The sequence below is a fragment of the Ctenopharyngodon idella genome, chromosome 13 (genome assembly GCF_019924925.1).
Source record: "Ctenopharyngodon idella isolate HZGC_01 chromosome 13, HZGC01, whole genome shotgun sequence".
NCBI classification, from domain to species: Eukaryota; Metazoa; Chordata; class Actinopteri; order Cypriniformes; family Xenocyprididae; genus Ctenopharyngodon; species Ctenopharyngodon idella.
Window position 1 is genome coordinate 22,867,378 of NC_067232.1, and position 25,051 is coordinate 22,892,428.

The 25,051-nt window shown below is 37.2% G+C and overlaps 1 protein-coding gene across 1 annotated transcript in view; it reads left to right on the plus strand.

Moving 5' to 3' along the window:
* zgc:154058 (Transmembrane protein 150A-like) overlaps window positions 1-25,051 on the plus strand; it is a 44,896-nt gene that overhangs the window by 6,468 nt on the left and 13,377 nt on the right. Inside the window, exons 3-6 of the mRNA XM_051917198.1 lie at window positions 1,427-1,474; window positions 2,865-2,951; window positions 8,755-8,822; window positions 19,760-19,887. Coding sequence (XP_051773158.1) covers window positions 1,427-1,474; window positions 2,865-2,951; window positions 8,755-8,822; window positions 19,760-19,887 — 331 coding nt within the window. The remainder of the gene's footprint in view (window positions 1-1,426; window positions 1,475-2,864; window positions 2,952-8,754; window positions 8,823-19,759; window positions 19,888-25,051) is intronic.

Below are 25,051 nucleotides of genomic sequence, written 5' to 3' on the forward strand. Positions count from 1 at the left end.
TGCGAGTTTATGTCTCACAATTGCGAGAAATAAAGTCAGAATTGCGAGTTTATATCACAATTGCGAGAAATAAAGTCATAAACATATCAGTCATTGTCATAGTTATAAACTTGCAATTGCGAGATATAAACTTCTGATAAAAACAGTCAGAATTGTGAAATTAAAAATTTCAATTACCTTATTTATTTTTTATTCCGTGGTGGAAACAAGCTTTCCTAGTAAGCAACTTTTGTTTGCTTGGAAATTCTCTTTCATCAGATTCTGTAAAAGTCAGTAGGCAAACGTTTACTTTGACCGTTATCTGATGGTCCTGAGTTCATTGACATCTTATGGGGTCAGTGTGATGGGATCTGGAGTGTGCTGACCTCGTTGCATCAGTGTGAGTAAATGACATATAATGCCGGGGTAAGCTGAAAATGTACAGGTTGTGTTGACTAAATTTCCAGAGCTCTCCGGTTTTTGGTTCTATGCTAACAGAAAGTCACGTCAAAAGGGCATACACTTCTGATTTTATCAGTGAATACACAGGTCGTTGCGGTGGTGTAGGAGACCACAGCATATTTTGATAATCCTTTCTTTCTGGCCATAAGCCTAAAGTAACTTTTATATGTTTCAGCCCTTAAAGCCTTGGGTCCATACTGCATTTCTTTGCTTATTTTCAGACATCAGTGGTTTACACTGCTCTTGTGTTTGGCTTTGAAACAGATTTTATCTTGACATAATCATGGCTGCATTCAAAGACAGATTCTTTTAAGACATAATGTTTTTATTATGAATTGTTTGTTTCCATTTTATTTAGATGGTTTTTCATGAGATGCAACAGTACCGCTTTACAAAAAGGTTTCATTTGTTAACATTAGTTTGCAAATGCTGTAAAAAATATATTGTTAATTCATGTTAGTTAATGCATTAAAGGGATAGTTCACCCAAAAATGAAAATTCTGTCATCATTTACTCATCCTTAAGTTGTTCCAAACCTGTATGAGTTTCTTTCTTCTGCTGAACACAAAAGAAGATATTTTGAAGAATGTCGGTAACCAAACAGTTGATGGGCCCTGTTGACTTGCATAGTATTTTTTTTCCCACTCTATGGAAGTCAGTGGGGCCCTGGGCCTGTTTGGTTACCCATATTCTTCAAAAAAAAAATTATTTTGTGTTCAGCAGAACACATAAATTGATACCGGTTTGGAACAACTTGAGGGTGAGTAAATTATGACAGAATTTTCATTTTTGGGTGAACTATCCCTTTAACTAATGTTAACAAATGAGACTTTATTGTAAAGTTTTACTGGTGCAATAATACAGACTCAAAAATTAACATTTCACAATCTATTTTAAACAAGACGAGGCAAGTAAAAATGAAATACAAGTTAAATCCTCCTTTTAAAACTTTGTTACTAATGTACCATAATTTCTATTTTTCCAGGTATGCCATGGCCTTGTATAACCAGCATGTTTGTCCTGTGGACAACTGGTAAGAAGTATTTTTTTTTTTTTTAACTAAAAAATATTTGTTTGTTTTCTAATTGTAAGATTACATTATACTATGGTATTGTTAAATTGTTTATTTAATTCAATATATGTATAGCTATATTTAATGATTAAATATATTAAGTATTTTAAAATGTACAATAATATACCTTAATTAATGCATATAAAATGTAAAATATAAAAATGAAGAAATCTAAATGTATCAATAAATGTATTTATTATTTACACATATGTATTACGTTTTTGTTAGAGTAACTGAAATATGCATATTTTCATCTTTTGAAAGAAAAGAGCTCATTTGAGAATATCCTCAGAAGGATATTAATTATTTACTAATACCGAACTAACACCTTTTTAAAATGCACACATCTGAGAAAGACATCTTGGCATTGTGTCTAATACACTTCTTCTGCGTCATCTGCTCTAATGAGTAATGTATTTGATATGAGATGTTGAACGAGTGTCCAGATCCTTTCTTATTAACTTTATATGACTCAAGGATGTGCCAGCCAATGAAGAACTGAACCCTGCAGGTTAACTTGTGCTTCCTACCATGAGAGCTTTAGTCAAACATTAGCATATTGAGCGTAGTGGTGTCTAGGTAACTTAAATGTTAGCACTGCTGTTGGGCTTTGGGAAGGAGGCACACTGTACTTTAATTATTTAAAACAGTAATAATGGCATCTGTGTGTGGGTCCATGAACAGAGGCAGTTGGAGAGGATTACTCATTCGTTTGACTTATGAATAAAATAGCAGTAATATGACTTATGAATACGTATGAATAAAACTTACTGTATCAGAATATCTGTGAAAAATGTGTACTTTATATTTAGGTGTCATGTGTAGAGCATGTTAATAGTGGATAATGGAGGTGAAGCTGAGCAAACAAGATCAAATTCGGTGTGTTTAATGAAATGCGGCCCAAAGGCTGCTTTTAGCTTTTTAGGTGCTTTGCATTCCTGGGTAATTTTACACTCTGGAAACAACAGTGGTCTTTTAGTTTTTTACTCCTGGTGGGAGGAGCATTAGCCCTGTAGCGTAGGATGTGTTTGCTTTAGTAATGAAGTGTAGCCACATTATGTTTACCTTGAGTTCTGCATGGTGTAGTATGAACTGAAGTTATGGCAGCTGTCAAACACGTTTATATTGGAAGTGAGTTGTAACTCTGGTCATATCATACAGTGTACAGTGGGAATGCAGCGCTGTGCAAATTCACAGACAGATGCATCTTTCCTAATACACTCAGTCTGGTATGATTGATTATTATTTATAGCAAGCTAGCAAGATCTTAAATTAGACACCCACAAACCCACAAAATCATGTACATGATTGTGTATTTATATGTGGGGTCTGTGTATTTGTTTGCTTACAGGATGTATAACCAGTCATGTGAGGTGGATCTGCCAATGCAGAGGGGACCAACATTATGCTGTACTCTGGAAAATGTTCCTCTTATAAGGTCTGTATGAAGTATCAGTAAGAAAATTACTGATTAATAGTCTTAGAAAACTATGACAATGGGTAACAGGGATGACAATGGGTAACAGGGATGTACCCATTGGGTAACTATGACAATGGGTAACAGGGATGACAGTGGGTAACAGGGATGTAGCCTTAAATAAGATTTAGTGACATCATATCTTTTGTATTGTATTCAGTATATTTTCATGCAATAACAGAGTTGCTTGAGCTTTACAACACTACAATTTGTGGAACATTAGCCGCTTTTCCACTGTCGGACCAGTGCGAGCCAGGGCTTTCAGCGGGCCAGGCTAGGCTAATAGCCCCGGACTTGTAGCACCGAGCCCAAAATCACGCTGCATTTCCACCGTCGGGCCAGAAGCTCCGCAGCGCTTCACTAAAACCCGCCCGTAACACGCCTCTCTGGAACAACGTCACACAAACCCGTCATTTCACAAACAAATGGAAGTTTTATCAGAAAAATAATCAGAAAGAATTCACTGGAAACTAGCGAGTTCGTAGTGAACATGATAAAAGCAGGCATTTGTTAGCATTTTGTTGTTTACTTAAAGATTTCAAAACCCAAGCATCGATGTTTTACCAAACAAATTGATCATAATGAATTAATTTGTGTCAAGATTAAACATTAGTCAGAAAAATAAAGTGGTATTTACTGTTATTTCACAAAAGAAAGAGGACACACGCACATATTCAGTCGCATCTGTTTCTGTTTATTTGTAGTCATGTTATTTGTAGTCATATGTTTACATCACATTTACAAAGAATGATAATTTCTACAAATTTTCCACCAAAAATACGACCTGAGGAGCTTTAGCACTCTCTCCAGTGAAAGTCCCAACAGTTATATTTTCAGTCTGAGAAACAGAGGAATCCTGAAAAACTGGAGTTGCTTTATTTTATGAAATATGCGGAGCTGAATATGGATATCAGACAGTCCGTTAAGAGACGAGACGTGCTGACAGATAAAATAAATACATGGTTGTGATAGCCTACGTATATGATTTGTCTGATTTCTTCAAGCCGTCGTATTTACCATGTTTACTATGGTAATAGCGCGCATAATCTTGGTGATCAGAATCCACATCGGATCACAAACAGAAGTTATTTCAAACACTTGCTGCTGTCTGAAAGTGAGTTTTGAGCTAAAATGTTTTTAAAAGTCTTTAATGCTGATGTTAGCTGGTCACCTACATGTAATCATCCATGGCGCCTCCGTCTCCACACACAGATAAACTCCGCCTTTGTTCGTAACCACTCCCTCAAGCCCGAGCTGGCCTGCTTTGGACCAAGGTATTCGGCGGGCCGAAAAACCCTGGCCGTTGGCCCCAAGGAAGCCCCGATGAGCACGATCAAGCCCTGGAAGTGACAGTGGAAACGCGACTAGCCCTGGCACGCACTAGCACACCCGCTTTAGGCCCGACAGTGGAAACGCGGCTAATAAAATGGTTATTATGGAGATTATTTACATGGTATGCTGCATGACTCCCTGTCAGCTGTAGAAAGGGTCCAAATGATGTAACCTCTTCAGGTTCACAATGTGCACAATATGTGGAACACTGCTAAACATTAAGATTTTGGTAATTACAGTTTTTTGCTTGAGAACTTAAAGATTTCTACAACAAAATCACTAGGGCTGGGACAATAAATCAGTTCTCGATTCGCGATACAATGATTCTCGATCTATTCTGATATTTTCTGGATGTATCGCAATTCTCTCTCGAATTGATTCTGTGCTTAGTTTTTAACAGCAGATGGCACTTCGTGCTTTAGAAACAGCCATACTCTGCTTGCTTCCAATTCTTTAGACCTAAAATAATCATTCATAAAGTTTGAAAAGGTTGAAGCGAATTACAAGGGTGTTCGCAGTGGGTTGTGTTTACATTAGTCTTGTGTCATAAAAGCATTCTGAGCTGAGGTTCAAGTATATTTAACCACTTACATGACTCAGTTGAACATGTGATCGCTGTCCAGCACTCTTCTTCGTGAGCATTTGAGTGTGCGGTTAAAAACTAGCCTAGAGCGCCATCTGCTGAGAAGTTCAGAATCAATTCGAGAGAGAATCGCGATACATTTGGAAAATATCAGAATCGATCCAGAATCATTGGACCGTGAATCAAGAATCAATTTATTGTCCCAGCTCTAAAAATCACCATTGAAGTACAGACAATTGATGTTTAAAGTTGCCCCTATTATACTTTTTTAAAGGTTCCTCATTTTGTTTTGGAGGGCTCCTACAATATATATTGCACATCACCTCATTTCTCAAAGAGTCTGAAACCGATTTGTTTGAAGATTCGGTCTCTCTAAACCCCTCTTTTCCGTGAGCCTACTCTACTGTGATTGGTCAGATTGCAGATTGGTAACATACAGCGCATGCCTATTATCATATATGAATTTCAGCTCCGGAGGCTTCCTGAGCACTTGTATACACAGTGATGTGAACTGTAATTATGGCATCAGTTTTACCGTCCCAGTTCGAGCCCGAGCCCTCATCCTTTGGAAGTGCATGCATGTGAATTTGTCTTCTCCACATGTCGACAGCACAAACCAAACTCTTCCATGCTTCAGCTACATCTACGGTGTTTGAGGGCAGGGCAAAGTAGACGTTGTTCACGAGCAGCCAATGAAGACCATAGGCTGGCATTATGCGAATTTGTTACAAACCTATGTAGGTTCAAGCAGGAAGTGAGGCCGAAATTGCTGACGACTCGTTTCTGCAATTCAGAATTGATTCTTTCTTTTAGGAGACAATAACTTTATTTGTTGTGCGCTTTGATTTTTAAAACTTCCCAGAGGTTTTACACTCACAAACAGCTAAGAAATATTCGAAAAAGCATAATCGGGGAACTTTAAAACAAATATATTTAATATTTTATTTCAGTTGACATTATGTTTTTGATGTTTTTGATGGTTTTAGGTTTAGTTTTAGTTTCAGTTAACTAAAATAGCCATGAATAATACTTTATCTAATGTATCTCAGGGTGTTTTCACACTAGAACGTTTGGTGCGCACCCGGGTTTGATTGAGTTTGGTTCATTTGGATGATGTAAACGCTGTTTTCTGAACTCAGGTTCCCATTTTCTTTAGAACATTTTTAGTACATTCTTGGCAGAAAGACATAAGTGCTGTTATGTGCTGAAGCTTTGAAAACAAAACCAAAGGTTAAAAAATAAAGTATAAATGTGAGGTGAGCAACACTATACATTTTGCCACCTTCTCCTGCATTGTCATTACCAAGCAACATGGGTAAACAGCTGCTGCTTTGATGATGCAAACGCACTGCGGTTCAGACCTAAATAATACAGTGTGAATCCAAACTCTCCAAAGAGCAGTCAAACTCTAGTTCGGACCAAGCAATCGATCCAAGTGTGAAAGCACCCTAATAGTTCTCAATACCAAAAATAGGAAATTTGTCTCTAATTCTTTAAAAAAAAAAAAAACCTCTAAAATGAACTCCAAAGTGCACCTTATTCCTGGAAAGTGCCCCTGCAGCCTGCCTCCCTACCTGAAGCAGTGGTCTGTGTCAGCACATTCTTCGTTCCACAACCCCTTCCTTTCCTCTGCACGCATCTCTTGTTTTTCTCTCGTGTGTCATTTCTATTTTCCTCCATCTAAAGACTGAGACGGTGTCAGGGAGAAACAGGAATCTAGAAACATTGTTATGTGTGACCTATGCTGAACCTTTACCAAGCAGTTTCAGTTAAGAGTTTTCTTGCTGAGAGAAAAACTGCCACTTTTACCTCAAATTACCGAGGTAAAAACAAAACCATATTGACAGAAATGACAAGAACATTGAGATGGTTTAGCTAAAACTTGTTGTTCATTTATTTGGCTTTTCTAGGCATTTTCTCATCAAAGGGAAATCTGACAATGCATATATTGTGGGTTCTGGAATAACTTGTGGGATCTTTGACCTGAGCTGTTCAATAGACCGTCTGTCTCCAGTGCCTTCAGAGCTGTGTGGTTTATGGAGTATGAGAACTTGAGTTATGTGAAGTGCCTTGGGTGTGCCCATGATCTGCATTTCCACTATAGTGTGTGTGTGTTTGTGTGTGGGTTTATTTTGACTGCTACCCACCATAGTCTGCGGTTCTTAGCCCAGAGGTGCTCTGAAGTGGGTGAAAGGTCAAATCCACACACACTCACAAAACCTTGGAACAGCATACTCATTTCTAGCTTATCATTATAGAGCTTAACACCTCAGTGATGTATTTATAGAAAGCAATGCGATATGTAATTCAGTCGAGGCTCATTTGGCAGAAAATTGGTTTAGGGTAGCTGGGTTTGCTTCAGGGAATTTTTAGAAATTAAAAGGGTTTTTTTTTTTTCAGCTTTATATGACTTAAGGAGAACATTGCATTTGGTCTTTTAGTTGGTTTACAGTTTTTCTGTCATAATTAACCCACTCTCATGTAGGCCTGTCACGATATCTACTTTTTGTTGTGCAATATATTGCCCCAGGATCTACTCTTATGTTGTTCCAGTGTTACTTTCATTCTTCTATGTAACAAAAGAATATTTTGAAGGCTCTTCAACCAGTTATTTTTCCATACAATGACAATTCGTTGTGATCCTGACTGTTAAGCTCCAAAAATGAATATTGATTATATTTTTTTGTGTTCCTCACACTGAGCTATCGTGGAATAAAGTGCACAAGTCATAGCTATGTATCACATTTATGAGACTATTATGATGCTTTTTTGTCATTGTTGAAGCTTTTGAACTGTTTGTTTGGAAAAGACCTGTGTGAAGATTCTTCAATCTACCTATAGGTTTAGAAAGACAAGAAGGTGATTACATGATGACAGAATTTAAATTTTTTATTGAAGTATCCCTTTAAATTTAAAGGCTTAGTTCACCCCAAAATGAAATTTATGTCATTAATTACTCACCCTCATGTCGTTCCACACCTGTAAGACTTTCGTTCGTCTTCAGAACACAAATGAACATCTTTCTGATGACAGAATCCTGTCAGATTTCCTTCCATTAGACTGTGTTTGCAACTGACATTTTGACGCTTCAAAATGTTCATAAAGAGATCGTAAAACTAATCCATATGAATTGAGGGGTTTAGTCCAAATGTCCAAATCTGTGTATGTTCGCTGATCAATGTTTACATGTAAGTAAAAGCCTAAATGAAATCTGTTCATCATAAGCGATCGAGTTTTTTCAGAAAATTTGGACTAAACCCCTCAAGGCAGTCTATGGAAGGAAATCTGACAGGGTTCTGTCATCAGAAATATCTTAATTTGTGTTCTGAAGATGAACGAAGGTCTTACGGGTTTGGAGCGACATGACGGTGAGTAAATAATGACTGAATTTTCATTTTGGGGTGAACTAACCCTTTAAGTTTGTTTACACCAAACTATATTTACAGCTGCAAAAGCTTCATACCATGGTGACATGTTATATAAAGCTGAAATGGTCTTCAGTAATGATTACCTGTGTATTTAAGAGGAAGATTTCCTTTCATGGTGAGACTCTTGCATTCTTTCATCGGTGGAGGCCCTATCTTTGCTTATCTTTTGTCATTTCCCATGCAGTGTGACAGCTGTGTGAGAGGGTCCTCAAGCCCTCTTCTAGCTCCATCCCTCTTTTTCCCAATAGTCCGCATCTGCCAGCATGCTCCCAAGAGCCAGACAGACCTATTTTGGTCAACTGCCAATGGGAGTTCATCCCTCAGGACCTTTTGCTTTGGAATGTGCATGTATGTATGTATGTTTAATCATGTGGTGAGAACCCTGGGCATCTAACCTCTGCTCTGATGTTCTGATCTGCAGTAAATGCGGCACACTTCCTCCAGAGAGCTGCTTCTTCAGTCTCATCTGTAGCACTGGATCCTTTATAGGTGAGTTTACAATGTACATTCTCCCACTTACACTACTGTTCAAAAGTTTGGGGTCCGTAAGATATTTTGAATGTTTTTAAACATGATTAGTAAAAACAGTAATGTGAAATATATTTTAAATAAAAAAAAAAGTGTTTTCTATTTTAACCTTTTTTTATAATGCAATTGATTCCTGTCATGTGTCCAGTCTTCAGTGTCACATGATCCTCCAGAAATCATTCTAATGTGCTGATTTGGTGTTTAAGAAACATTTCTTAGTATTATCAATGTTGAAAGCAGTTGTGATGCTTAATATTTTTGTGGAAACAGTGGTGCATTTTTTCAGAATTATTTGATGAATAGAAAATTAAAAAGAACAGCATTTGTTTGAAGTAGAAATCTTTGTAACGTTGTAAATAGGGCTGCAACGATATCGCGATGTGCGCATCCGCGATAGTCACATCGCAGGAAGTGCGATGGCTAGCATACACTGTAAACCCGAATAAGTTGGGCTAACTCAAAAAATTTGAGGTAATCAGTTACATCAAATTTTTTGAGTTATGATGTTCCCAATTTAAGTTAGCAGAACTATCAAGTTTTGAGTTTGTAGTACTTATGCATGTTAATTGCTCCTAACTTGAAGTACTGAGTTACCTAACTCATACATTTTGATAGCAGTTTACGTAAAATATTTAGCTAATTTTTTTATTTTGAGTTCTTGCAAATCAAATGACTTATTTACTTCACTGTAAACCCTAAGAAAATACAAAAAATGCCAATTTGCTAACATGTTAACAAAAAGCATGGTATAACACTTACTGAATGAGTACAGCAACTTAAAACATGTAGCTTACTTGCCCTCATACCAAGACGCATGTGCTACTTGTCACCATGATGGTAACTCTCCACATTAAAACCCACATTAACAGAAACTCTTCTAAATTAGCATAACAAAACATTAATCACTATTAAATCTCCCTTACCATTAATCTTGTGCAAAAAAACATTATATAACACTTAATTTTAGCATTTACTCTCCCTTTCAAGTGCCATGGGCAAAGCATGCTGGGAAATAGAAATCCCAGTCCAGTTTCAGTTAAACTTAAGTTTGCCTAAATTAAAAGAAATTAGTTCATACAACTCAAAACAATGAAACAGTTCAGTTTACTTGAAATATTTCAGTGCTGTGAACTCAAAAGAAAAAGAAAGTTCTTAATACTCATAGCAGTTAATTTAACTGAACTAATTTGTTCAATTTAAGTTTGTCCTACTCAAACCAATTAAGTATTTTGAGCATTAGGGTTTACAGTGGGGATCATTAATCCTTATGGACCGATTCTCGGATTAATTGCAAAGTTTAACCATCATAGAGCGAAAGTTCATCATTTTCACGTGTTTTAGGTCCTGTCAGTTGTGAGCCCTGTTTTCTGTGCGCACACACAGAGCCGCGCAGACGCACATGAACACCGAATTCCGTTCACTTCAGTGCCTGTTTTTGCTTGAACGGACACATACACTCAAAATGATGTCAAAATGTCCGTCTCTGCTAGTATCCTTGTGAACACAGTCAAAGACTATAGATCTAGAAAGACAGTTCACTACTATTAGTTATGAATGGGAGAAACTGCATCCTACATCCTGCCTTCTAAGTAAAAGAGCCAATCGCTGATTGATAAAGTCATTGCGTCACTGCAGCTGCCGTTAGAAGCCCCGGTTCCCATAGAAACTGAGACTCATGCTAAGTCTGGGCTAGGAACTGTACTCTCATTCTGGCGTAATGATCAAGGAACTTTGCTGCCGTACCATGGGTGCAGCAGGCGCAATGATATTACGCAGCGTCTCTCACAAATGTCTCCACGGTTGCAAGGCACGCTCCCTTGTGCAAGCAGGGGGTCACAGGCGCTGCGTAATATCATTGCGCCTGCTGCAGCCATGGTACGGCAGCAAAGTTCCTTGATTATTACGCCAGAATGAGAATACAGTTCCTAGCCATATCGGCCTAGAAAATCACAACTTTTCATTTTCTGTCGGTCTTAGTAAACGATGTAACTACAGAAGAGTCAAGTTTTAAATAGGAAAAATATCGAAACTCTTTGGTCATTTTTGAGCGAGATGCTAACAGTCTAATCAGATTCAATGAACTATGCTAAGCTATGCTAAAAGTGGTACCGCCAGACCCGGAGATCGGCTGAATGGATTCGAAAACGGAAAAACTCAACTGTTTAACTCTAGGGGAGTTGGAAAATTAGCCTATTTTCAAAAAAAGTGGAGTGTTCCTTTAAGACTATGCAGTGTTTTTACATTTTGATTATTTTCTGTACCTGAATACTTACCTGAAAAATACTTATTTATAATACACTGCTTATTTCATTTAAATCACCCCAATCATTCTAGAATTATTAATTCTTTCCAAATAGAGCTATTCAAGTAATCTGGTGAATTTATTTCAATATATATCTCAGAAAAACAAAATATCGCAATGTCAGTTTTTTCCAATATCATGCCTAGTTGTAAATGTCTTTTCTGTCAATTTGAGCATTCTTGCTGAATAAAAGTATTAACTGACCCTTCACCGGGAGTTTGATTGACAGGCGATCTAACCAATCATAACGCAGAATCCGCCATTTTGTCCGACAGAGCAGTCAGGGGAGTTAGTAGATTAACGTTGGTGGACTTGAACTTGTGTACTGACGTCTTTCTGTGGTTGAAATGTGGTTCGTTCATGTTTATTTGATGATATAAATGAACTAGTAAGAAGAGACGATCGGTTTATGACCCGCTTGAACTGAGGCGCTACAGCGATCTGTCACGACACATTAAAGAGCCACAAAACGGTATTTATTGTTTAAATTTCTTTAAAAATTACAAAATTTGAGACTTTGTTTTATATCAAAAGTAACCTGCTCTATCTTGTCTGTCGATACGTTGACAGTGTCCTCTTTGCTCCGCAATGTATTTTTCACTGTGAGAACATGATGTGTGGCGTGAGAGCGGCATGGCTTATCGGACATAGCAACAGTAACTAAAGGAGGCGGGTCTTTGTGAACGGTCAATTACTGACCCCAAACATTTTAACATTGATGTACATTCTATTAATTTTAATTCATGTTTGCATTTAATTTCAAATAATGGCTGTGAAAAATCCTTGGCTTCAAAAAATTTAAGCAAGTTTTAAAAACTCACCTATCTGCAAACAGAAAGCGCCACCCTAAACGCACTGTATCAGGCTGATTGGGATGCTCAAACATAGAGAGGAGTCTTTACATTCAAAATCAACCTGCACATTGGTTACTTACTGTGTAGTTTTCTCTGCATTTTAAGCTGGGATAGGAGAAAAGTTTAAATTTGCAAATTGCACACTTCACCTTAAAGCATCAACTTCCTTTTCTCCGATTTACAGCATTCCTGAACTTCATTTTGATTTTGTAATTTCAGATCAATCTCTAGTGCACATCCCAGTAAATGATTCCCATCTGTAGCACAATGATTCACTGTCTGGGTAGCAATAAGCTCACAGGAATCAGGAAACCACAGTCTTAGTATGTTTGCGTATGTGTAATATCACTGCCACTGGTTGACAAACTATTCAAGGCCAACTATCTTTAATATAACGGATGTGTTTGTGTTCACTAATGTCAGATTTTTAGGGGAAGACATTATCGTCTAAAAGCTGACGATACACACTGCTCATTCTCTAAACTTGCCCGGAAAAGCTTTGAGTGTCACTTTGATATTTCACATCTCAAGAAAGCTGGGTGGATATGTGCGTTCAAGCATTTATAAAACTGAACGGTCGATGCAGTCACTGCACATTACCAAACCTCGTCATCAGACGGCAAGCGAGTTGCTGAGGATGAATCATCTTCAGAAATTATCTGAATTGATTTTGAATCACATCACAGCAAAAACAATGACCAGAGGGCTATTTCAAAGCAGATAAACAAGAACAGAAATCCCCCTAAAATACAAATGTTAATAGCTAACATTTTGATAATTGAGCTATATCGAATTACAAAACGTCTTCTTTTTTAAAAGAACTGGTGAGTCATATCCATAAGTCTTGCTCGTGGCACTCCCTGAACACAAATTCTGCTGTATCCTGTGTGACCAATGCTGTACTCCTTGCAGTTACTGTCAGTTACAGCCGAGTGCAAACTATACAGCAGGTCTGTGAAAAGAGAGAATGATTGGTTCAGCCTGACCTCTGACCTGAGTGTCTGGGCCTGGTGGCGGTGTCCATGCTGAGAGCTGAAGGGCTGTATTGTTGTGTTCAGTCCTCCACCCTGTGTAACTATAAGTGAGAGTGTTCTCCTGCTGGGAGACTCGGTCTCTGCCTGTTTGCACAAGGAAATTATCGTTGTTCATCCAACAATACAAGAAAGTTGCGTTTTGAATTCTTTTTTGAAAGTGCATCTTGTATAACACGCCTAACAAACAAAAACTTCTCGTATGCTACGTGATTTATTGCATCACTGTTCCACGACAATAGAATCTTAATTCAGTTGTTTACACTAAAAAAGTTTATAAACCGCAATGCACACCCGCCAGAAAGCTGCATGCCGTCCATCAGTTCCCCAGAGCTGCATTGTTTTCTCGTGGCTTATATAATACTCAATGTTCCCAAATCTGAGCTTTCAAGAGCTCTTTTTGAAGTCAGCGCGGCACTAGCGGAAACATCTCTCAGCAGTGTAGCACTCTAACTGAAGGGAAACAGGGTGGAGAGAGTTCACAGCAGGAACTGACTGAAGCTAGTTTAGGCTCCCGAGGACCTTGTGACAGGGCAGTTGTTTACTTTTATCTCCTGTTTTTTGTTCTCTTGAGGGAATGCTGCACCAAGGTGAAAACACGTGATCCATAAATACACAGGTGTCGTCTCGCTAATGTGTTTGGGCAGCGGTATTTCCGCCACATTTCACTCCAAACTGGAACCTTCTCTGCGAATACACAGAAATTAGGGGAGATTGCGTGACTGAGATGCTGTATGAACACTGACTGAGAGTCTTTGTGTCATCCTCATACAATATTCCTCACGAGTAATTTTCACATCTCGCTGCACATCAAAGGGGTTTTTCGTGGATTATTGGCGAATGAGACTTTTTAATCAGCGTTGTTATTGTTAACTAAAACTATTAACAATGGTTTTTGTTAATTGAAAAAATTGAGAATTTTTTTTTTTTGAAAAACGTACATAAACGAAAATGAGAAACTAACGTAAACATTTTTTTTTTCTTGGCAACTAAAGGAAATAAAAAAATAAGTTGAAATTACTAAAACTATATATATATATATATATATAAAAAGGCTAATTAAAAATATAAAAAATGACAAAAGCACATTATGAAATTACTAAAACTTAAACTAAAATTTACAGTAAAAGTGATAATATAAAATTAAAAGCTAATTTAAAATATTTATAAATACTGTAATTGTATATAAATAATACTAACAGGGAGATGAATTTTTAATAAATTGTAATTCAAAGAAATTAATTCAAAGTTCTGTCTCTTTCTTTCTGCAAACATTCAAACTTCAAGGCTTTTTTCTTTGCAAAAAGGCTTTGTCAAGCAAACATTCAAAGTTTGGCTTTACAAACCTTTTACTTTTCTAAATTATTTATACAGGTTTTTAGTAACACTCTACAAGAAAGTCTCCACATGAGTTAATGTATTAACTAACTTTAACTAACAATGAGCAATACATGTTACAGTATTTATTAGTCTTTGTATTTTTATTAACTAACATAAACAGTCATTCATTGTTTGTTCATGTTAGTTCACAGAGCATTAACTAATGTTAACAAACACAACATTTGATTTCCATAATGTATTAGTAAATGTTGAAATTAACATTAGCTAAGATTAATAAATGCTGTAGAAGTATTGTACATTCTTAGTTCATGATAACTAACTAATGGTAACTAATGAAACCTGTAAAGTGTTACCATTTTTCATTTCAATTAATTTCAGTTCTATTTCTTTTCATTCAGTTCTGCTTCCCTCAATTCAAATTCAATTCAGTTTTGAATAGTGCACAACTTAGGTGCTGATTTATGTTTATGTGCCCACACTCCATACCCCCCAATAAGCAAATGATAACTGGGCTACGTTATCATACACATACGCAACAAATGCCCCATTCTCATTTCTCAGTTATTAATTATAGGCTACTTGGTGTTCGTTTTTCAAGAGTACTGTCTTTTTCTCCGTTCGATGGTGCACTTGATGATTTTATTACACAAAATTTATTTGTGTCTCAAAAAGAAAAATACACGGACTGCAAATATTTGAAATAACCAAACAAAACCAAACAAACAAACAAAAACACTTTCTTTCCACGAGTGTTGTTGCTCTCGCTGACATACCTGATGATCTGTAGCGGTTCGCTAAATAAAATAATTAAATACCTGTTTACAATAAGCACTTAACTCAAGAGCACGTGGAGATTCGAGAGTGCACAGTTTGAGCGCGCACACGCAAAATCTGAGCGAGAGCAGAGCAATGAAATCACTGTATATTTGAGAGCGCACAAGTTTTGTATATTTGAAAGTTTCACGAGTTCACACTTACAAATAATCAGATAGTATAAAAAGTATGTGTATTTGGCGTGCTGTCCGAGGAGAGGGCTCCGAGCTTGGAGTTTTGGCCTGAACCCAGAGTACTCCCCCGTACCTCTGGTTAGGGTAGTAACCAGGCAAGTGCGAGGAGACGGGGTGGTGGAGGGATGCAGAAAACTGTTGAAGAACGTAGGTGTGTTGGCTTTGTATATACAGTTGCAAGAAAAAGTATGTGAACCCCTTGCAGAATCTGTGAAAATGTGAATAATTTTAACAAAATAAGAGAGATCATACAAAATGCATGTTTTTTTTATTTAGTACTGTCCTGAGTAAGATATTTTACATAACAGATGCTTATATATATAGTCCACAAGAACTGAGCTCTGTTTTTTAGAAAAATCCTGAAGGTCCTGCAGATTCTTCAGTTTTCCAACATCTTTTGCATATTTGAACCCTTTCCAGCAGTGACTGTATGATTTTGAGATCCATCTTTTCACACTGAGGACAACTGAGGGGCTCAAACACAACTATTAAAAAAGGTTCAAACATTCACTGATGCTCCAGAAGGAAACATGATGCATTAAGATCTGGGGGGTGAAAACTTTTGAACAGGATGAAGATGTCCACATTTTTCTTTTTTTGTTGAAATATCTTTTTTTTTAAATTTAGTACTGCCCTTTGGAAGTAACAGAAGATATCTACATGTTTCCCAGAAGACAAATTAAGTACAATTTACCTTGAAATTTAAAAAGTTTTCACCCCCCGACTCTTAATGCATCGTGTTTCCTTCTGGAGCATCAGTGAATGTTTGAACCTTTTTTAATAGTTGTGTTTGAGCCCCTCAGTTGTCCTCAGTGTGAAAAGATGGATCTCAAAATCATACAGTCACTGCTGGAAAGGGTTCAAATACGCAAAAAATGCTTGAAAACTGAAGAATCTGCAGGACATGAAGGATTTTTCTGAAGAACAGAGCTCAGTTTAACTGTTCAGAACAAACAAGGGACTCATGAACAACCATCACAAAACAAAAAAACAGTCGTAGATTGTTTTTTTGAGAGATGATAAAAAGAGAGATGATCTCTCATTTTTTTGTTAAAATTATTCACATTTTCAAAGATTCTGCAAGTGCTTCACATACTTTTTCTTGCAACTGTATATAGGCCTTATCTCTTGCTGATTGATTAGGCAATTTGACGTGTTCCTCCCGAACTTTGTTAATAAAACATCATTTTGTGTGAGAGTGAAGGAGGTTCTTGCTCGCGCATTACACGGATGCACTCTCGCTTTACAACAATGCACTCTACACATTTGTCATTAAAATAACGCCATAGAAACGGCCTCAAATTAAATATAAAAATGAGAAGAAAGTCGTGTCTGAAAGCTGCAATCGATTTTTTTATTGGTTAAAATGAATGGAGAATATCTAGCATTTTTCTGTGGGTGCTCGACAATGACTCAGGGGCTCGAGCACCCATGGGACTTTAGTTTGCAGGCACCCTGTCTGGCATTCATAGGTTCTCATTCTGTCATGTTGACGCTCGCCCAATGAGATGCTCAAGGCGAAATCCGAAATCTGTAGCTTAAGAGAGGCACATTTTCAGGCTTAACATTGCCATTAATGTAGAGTGAGTTTGATTGGGGTTGAACATAGCTTGGTTTGTCTGTGAAGTGTGGTGGTAGTTACACAACAGAAATAATAATTGCACATGCCCAATGGACACCATGTGTTTCTGAGTCCTCAGTCTTGTGTTCTGCATTCTCAGGCCAAGAGCATATTTCCAGGAAACCGTGCTTACAAACACACCTACACACAAACATATACAAACACAAGCCGTTAGAAAGACCTTTTTCTGACCTTTTGTGGGCTTTCGTTACGCCCTGCATTTAGGGACTCTGGGGTTGTTCAGAGCTCAAGAAGTTAAAGTCAGCAGTAAGCAGGTATATTTAGCCTTTTGCAGATTGCTGTGTATGCTGAATTCCCATTGTTTCCTGTGCCCGTATCAACTGAGGGCCCATTCACGAGGGAAACGGCAACAGTCGATGCTTGGGAAGGAAGACTGCAGCTGACGGTGTAGTCTAATGCAGTAAACAGTAAAAATTACGGTCCAGATTTTCTGTTGCTGTTGTGCCATTTCAGCTGGATTTTATTAAACAGAGTTAATTTCCTTCGCCTACAGACATGTCGTTTGTTTTTCCATGCTCGTAACTTTTCCTACACCATGCTGTATTGAACAGTTGCTACCACAAAAGTTACATATAACCTCTTATATGTAAAATTTGGTTCTTGCTGAAAAGACCCGCATGGATGGTTGGTTGCCATGTTGTGTTTTGGATGCTGGTCCTCAGTGGGCTCTTAATCTAGCTTAACCAGCAAGACTTTCTTGATCAGGAACATGGCTATAGTGGTTCGTAAGCAAGACCAGCACTAACCAGCTTGAAAATTCATGCTGGTCCTTCCTGCAGCGTTTCTGTACTTTAGGTAAATGTGTCATGATAGCCGTAATGTTGACTCAGAAGTACAGTACATCTAGGAACGTTCTGGTAGGTGGATTGGGCTGAGAAAGGAGGGGTGGTTTATTGCCACCCCCCCCCAACACTTTGCCACTCTAACGGGTCACATCTGCCCCAGTCAGTTTTCATTAAGCATTAACCCAGCAGTAAAACAGTTGGGCAGATTGCATCAGCTTGATTTACGTTAGAGATCTCACCATGAAGCCCCTCTTTTATTCACTCTTTTCTCATCTTTCCATGTGCCTCTTTAGACTTTCCAGGAAAACAATGAATATTTTCGTGACTAAGAAAAAGAATACTGAAACTGGTTGTTTTGTCAAAGTGAGTCTGACTCAGTTGTCCAGAGGCTAGCTCTTAGTCTCATTTGTTAGGTCACACTAACATAGATAATGTACTGTATGTCATCAAGACCTATTTATACAAACCTCTGATAAAACAACCTAAAAAGAGCAAATTAACTTGTTCCAGAACTTCAAATGGTTGCTAAAGCTGAATTTTGAGTTCTTTTAAAATATGTGGGTAAATGCGCTACCCTTTAAAAGTTTGGGGTAATAAAGTTGGTAATAATTAAAAAGTGACAGTTTAAATGTTACAAAAGATTTCTATTACAAACAAATGCTGTTATTTTGAACTTTCTATTCATCGAAGAATCCTGAAAAAGTATCACGGTTCAACAGAAATATTAAGCAGCACAACTGTTTTCAACATTGATAATAATAAGAAATGTTTTTGAGCAGCAAATCAGCATATTAGAGTGATTTCTGAAGGATCATGTGACACTGAAGACTGGACTAATGATGCTGAAAATTCAGCTTTGCTTCACAGTTGAATAGAATTACATTTCAAATATATTAAAATAGAAAATAATAATTTTAATTTGTAATATTTCACAATATTACTGTTTTACTGTATTTTTGATCAATTAAATGCAGCCTTTGTGAGCATAAGAAACGTAGTTCAATTGTAATATATTATTCTAATATATTGGCTATATTCAGCATCACAGTGATCCCGTAGAGGACACGTGGTTTGAAGAATGGATTAATGATTTTTTTTGTCATTATTTACTGTATTTTTGTTATTATGATAACTGGACTATTTAGCTATTTTTATGTACATATTTTAAAACATTGTGTCACTTGAAATGAGCCAACTAGTCTCTCTGTGAAAGTGCATGCTGTGTCATAAATACGTGAAGATGCGTCTTTATGTTGTTGTTTTCATTTTGGTGGCTTATTAAATGTCATTACTTAGAGTTCTGCAGAAAAAAATAGATTTACCTCATAGATATTCTCCTAGATAAACCTCAGTGGAAGATTTTTAGTGGATGAAAAGTTGAAGATGAGGGCAAGTCACAACAGATATTTTTTTAGTAGATTGTTTTGGATTGCGTACATCACTTATATCAACAAGGGGCTGGATATCTTTCTTACATTTACACTGAACATCATGCTGAAGTACCTTATAAAGTTACCTTTTACTCAAAAAAGCCATTTTTACTCGCATTTGGCACTTATTGAGTGTATGTATACCTTGAATGAACTTTGGTGTCTGCCAAATATGAACATAAATATGAACTCATATACTTTAGAAATCTTAAACATTGGAAAAACAACTGCTATATGTTATAGCATTCAACAGGGAACATCTTAGTTGGAAGGTGTCCAGATGGTTGGCACAAACTGTTTTTTATTTCAAGACCACATTGTTGAAGCTTTTGCCATTAGGAAAACAAAAACATTTGAGTTTTATGTAATTTTTATTTAAAAATTTATATTCAGATTCAAAGTGTTAATTAGTGCTCGTCAATTGTTTGTATTGCAACATTTTAATGGTGGTATTTCTTTATAAAATGACTGACTTTTTCTCTCACTCCGTCTCTTCCCACTCTCAGTGATGGTGATTGTGTTACTACGCTATGCCCATGTGATAGAGAAGCACCAGAACTGTGTGTTAAATACAGCAAGTCTTTCCACTGGATGGATCTGTGCTGCAGGACTCATCATGGTCGGCAACTTCCAGGTACAGCTTACATAAACTGTGCTATCTCACTTGTTTTTAAAAACTGCTCTACAGCAGCCCAGTTTTCTCCAGGGTCGGTTTGAACATATGACAGCAGAAGAGGAAACTCAGGGGAAATATTTTGTCATGAGAAACATTCAGTTCAGTGTGTCCAAACATTGGTGCATGTTTGTGTTTTGTGTTTGTGAGTGTATGTGTATATATCAGACTGTTTTTTGTTGAGTATTTCTTGCGAATACCTGTATCATCCGTGCATGAGTGATACTTTACTCCCGTTCCAGTTTGGATCCTCCTCCACCGTGTTTAGATGAAAGGCAGACTCCATAAACCCTCTCATGTGGAGCCACAAGCTCCTCTGAGCCCTGTGAAACCAACATCCTTTACCATTATTCATGAATCGGTGTGAGCCCTTGGCGACAGCGTCTTTGCAGGTTGATATGTTTGGACATTTGGCCGAGTGCCCAGACCGCTAGCGATGTGGGGAGGTCGGCCAATGGGGGCATCGCAGGTTTTTATGGGCTGGTTGCCATAGAGAAAGAGGGGGGGAGGCAAACCTTTCTCCTGATAATATAAGCACCCACATCTTAACTACGTACTACATCAGAAGCAATGCATAACCCTTTGTGTGTGTGTGTGCAGGAGAGAGCACAGGTTCAGACTTGTTTGTCCATCCCTCACTGAAGCAGTTTGTATCAATGTCTTATTAACTTTCATAGGCAGGTGTTATAAAAGAGGCATGAACCTTCGTCCTTGCAACATTATAAACTCAATCTTATCAGCAATTTTGTTATTCACTTAGTTATTTTTGGTTTTGCTCTCCTTGCATATTTGAAATGTTTTGAATTCAAGCAAAGCTACTCCCTTGCATTTCTTTAAGCTTAGTCAGCTATCTGGCCATTGAAACATTTTTGTTTATTATGTCCTGAGATGGTTCAAGATGGACTGATTTAGAGTTAGTTCACCCAAAAATTTAAATTGTGTCATCATTTACTCACCCCCATGTCGATCCAAACCCATAAGACTTTTATTTCCAGTGTAAGCGAATGACACCGGAAGTTACAAATGACCATATCTGCTTGTACTTTAAAAATAAGGTGGATATGATGGACAGATTTAGACATTTATTTACATATAAACTGATCAACACACATACAGTAGAGCACATCAAATATGATAAATGGAAGCACAAACTTGCTTGATGCGCAAAAACCTCATTGGTTCTTGTGGAAGCTCAATCATGCTTAAAGGGTTAGTTCACCCAAAAATTACATTTCTGTCGTTTATTACTCACCCTCATGTCATTCCACACCTGTAAGACTTTCGTTCATCTTCAGAACACAAATTAAGATATTTTTGATAAATGTTTAATTTTATGAAGTGATGAGAATACTTTTTGCGCGCAAAAACAAAACAAAAATAACGACTTTATTCAACAAACTGGTCTCTTATTTTTGTTTTTGCACACAAAAAGTATTCTCGTCGCTTCAAAACATTATGGTTGAACCCCTGTAGTCACGTTGACTATTTTAACACTGTCTTTACTGCTTTTCTGAACATTGAATGATGGTAATTACATTGCTTTCTATGGGGGATAAAAAAAAAAAAACCTCTTGGATTTCATCAAAAATATCTTAATTTGTGTTCCGAAGATGAACGAAGGTCTTACGGATGTGGAACGACATGAGGGTGAGTACTTAATGACAGAAATTTCATTTCAATTTTTGGGTGAACTAACCCTTAAACAGCTCGATTTATATGGATTACTTACTTTTACGATCCCTTTATGAATTTTTTGAAGCATCAAAGTTTTCGTTGTGTGGACTTGGATCTCTCAGGTTTCATTAAAAAAATATCTTTATTTGTGTTTCAAAGATGAATGAAAGTATTATGGGTTTGGAACAACATGAGGGTGAGTAACTGATAACTCAATTTTCATTTTTGAGTCTATAACTTTAACCAGCTCGACCAACTTAACCAGAAAGATCATGATATCTGAGAAGCATCTCCAGCATAAACACACCTGGAACTTCATGGAAATTCATGCTAGTCTAACCTAGTCTTTTTAGCAGAGAAGATAGCTTTAATGCCTCACGTTAAGCCATTATGATGATACGAGGACCACCCGTGCTGTGTGGAGCTAGATTGTGTGTGTACTGAGCAGAGAGATCCATGTTTGGGTCGCAGATGTGAGGTCTGCAGCCCATTAGGTCACGTTTGCCAGGCCCCTCCCCACTCTGCTCTGCTGTTTTCCTCCATCTGTAGTCTGGAGCTGGTCAAAAAAAAAAAAAAAATGGAAAAAAAGACAACAGTCTGCTCCTGAAGTCCCTCCCTTCTCCTCTGTTTGTGTAAGGAACATGTGTACGGAACAATCCTGCCCACCGCCTGCCACATTGTGCTCCAGTCAGGCCTTCATTAAGATGAGCTGAAATGTTACAGGGATGCTGTTTGCCAAATAAAACTCCCTTGACTTCAGAGGAGTGAAAGCTGTTGCAGTAGTGACTTGTTTCTAACTGGATTGCAGAGAAAATGTTAAAGACCCCATGAAATGAGAATGAGAGTTTTGTGGCTGTTAGTCTTCAAGGCCATGTGTATGTCACATGATCCTTCAGAAATCATTCTAATATGATGATTTTCTGCTCAAGAAACATTTCTTTTTATCATTGTTGAAAACTGTTGTGCTGCGTAATATTTTTGTGGAAACCCTGATACATTCTTTGATGAATATAAACTTTTCTAAAAACAGAAAAGAACAGCATTTATTTGAAATTGAAATATTTTCTAACATTATAAATGTGTTTACTGTCAATTTAATGTATCCTTGTTGAATAAAAGTATTAATTTCTTTAAAAAAATATCTTACTGGCCCCAAACTTTTGAACGGTAGTGTACATTTTAAAAATGGGAAAAACAGACCAAAAAATAATAATGACTCATCCTGCACTACACTCTAGTCTACTCTCTTAAAATGCTGGCTTTTAAAACAACCCAGCAACTGGGTTGTTTTAACCCAACGGTTGGGTTAAATGTTTGCCCAACATGCTGGGCAGTTTTATTTAACTCAACTATTGTTTAAAAATTACTATATGGCTGATTTAAAATTAACCCAAAATAGGTTGGAAATTAAAAATCAGACACATAATTACTAGGGGCAACAGTAATAATCAAAAGGTGATTAATAAGCAATTTAATAAATGTTTATTGTTTAATTATTATTCATTAAACTTATAAGTAAATGTTAATTTATTAAACATTAATTAATGTTAATTTCCAACATATTTTGGGTTCATTTTAAGCAAGTAATACAGTAATTTTTAAACAATAATTGAGTTAAAACTACCCAGCAGGTTGGGCAAACATTTAACCCAACCCATGGGTTAAAACAACCCAATCGCTGGGTTTGTCCATTTTCAACCCAACTTGGGTTGTTTTTAACCCAGCGGTTTTTAGAGTGTAGCATCTCTCTAGCAAATCATGGTTCATGGCTGTGATGTAACTAAAGTCTTTTAGTTTTTTTAAGGGAAAAACCCTGAAAAATGTCCTACTTCTAGTTTCGGTAGGAAATATGTCAACGCAGGAAAGAACACTGCACTCATAAAGCGACTTTATGGTGTCTTAAAAGTCATAAAGTGGTATTTGCAAATGATTTTACTTCCTTAATGTGAAATATTTCCAAGTGAATGGAATGTTTAACAAGAAAAATGTGTAGTACTGGGATATTATCCATCGGAAATTGATTGGATTGTGAGATGTTCCAGTCGAAAGATAACAGGGCTTGGAATCTTTGACCAAAAAGGACAGTTAAAAATGTAGATGTACTTGTTCCATTCCCATCACCAACGTTCAATACCAAACTAGGCATTTTCATTTAGAAAGAAAAAGGGATTGCTCCATCCTTCGTATTTTCTCTGAAATGAAAGTAAGGTTACTGGAAATGTGGGTAAATGAGTCATGTGCACCATGTGCTGTGTTTACAGAGTACAGAGCTTTGGATCAATTTAATGCATCCTTGTTGAATAAAAGTATTAATTTCTTAAAAAAATATATCTTACTGGCCCCAGACTTTTGAATGGGGCGAGTAAGATACATATAAACATTTTAAAATGTAAAGACTTTCTCTTAGGAAAACAGACCAAAAATATTGATATTTACAATATCACTACACTCTAGCATCTCTCTAGCAAATCATGGTTCATGGCTTTGATGTAACTAAAGTCTTTTTTAAGGGACAAACCCTGCAAAATATCCTGCTGGTAGGAAATATGTCAACACATGAAAGAACACTGCACTAGTAAAGCGTCTTCATAGGGTCTTAAAAGTCGTGAAGTGGTATTTGTAAGTGATTTTACTTCTTTCATGTGAAATATTTCCAAGTGAATGGAATATTTAACAAGAAAAATGTGTAGTATGGGACTTTGGGATTTTATCCATCGGAAATTGACTGGATTATACCAAAATAGGCATTTTTGTTTGGAAAGAAAAAGGGATTGCTCCATGCTTCCTATTTTCTATGAAATGGAAGCAATGTTACTGGAAATGTGGGTGAATGAGTCACGGTGCACCATGTGGTGTGTGTACGGAGTACAGAGCTACCATGATCTGACAGGCAGGAGAGGCGGGAATGAGCACGTGGCCCGAACGCCACATCTGCACCTCATCAGCAGGCCTGCCTGCCCTTCTGGAGCTTTCCACCGCTGCGGTGTAGGATGACAAGGGCGCCAGCACACTCCAATTATTACCATCAGAAAAAGGGGAAGTCACGTTATGTAACTCTGGCTGCGCTGTTTCAGTTTCCCAGATTTGATAGAACTTGATAGTCTGGAATTCAACTTTGGTTTCGGAATGATATGGTGTGTATCCACAGAACTAGACTGCAAAGAACAAAGCTTTTTGGAGTGTGTCCTGTTTTGATAGGTACAGGTGTGTGGCCAACCTGCTCCAGCAAACCTGTCCGAGCTTGCTGAAAGAGCTGCGCAACTTAGCTGCATTGTATTTCTTAATAAGCTCAAGCCCTATTCAGATGAGTCTAGTTTTCCTTAAAGTCTTTCAGTTTAATCTTGTCCAAATCGATTGTTTTTCACACATAACCATGGTAAAAAAAAAAAAAAAATTACATCGCAAATTAGAAAATTGAGTTTTTAGGGGTCTGCTGAGAAATCAAGTTCCA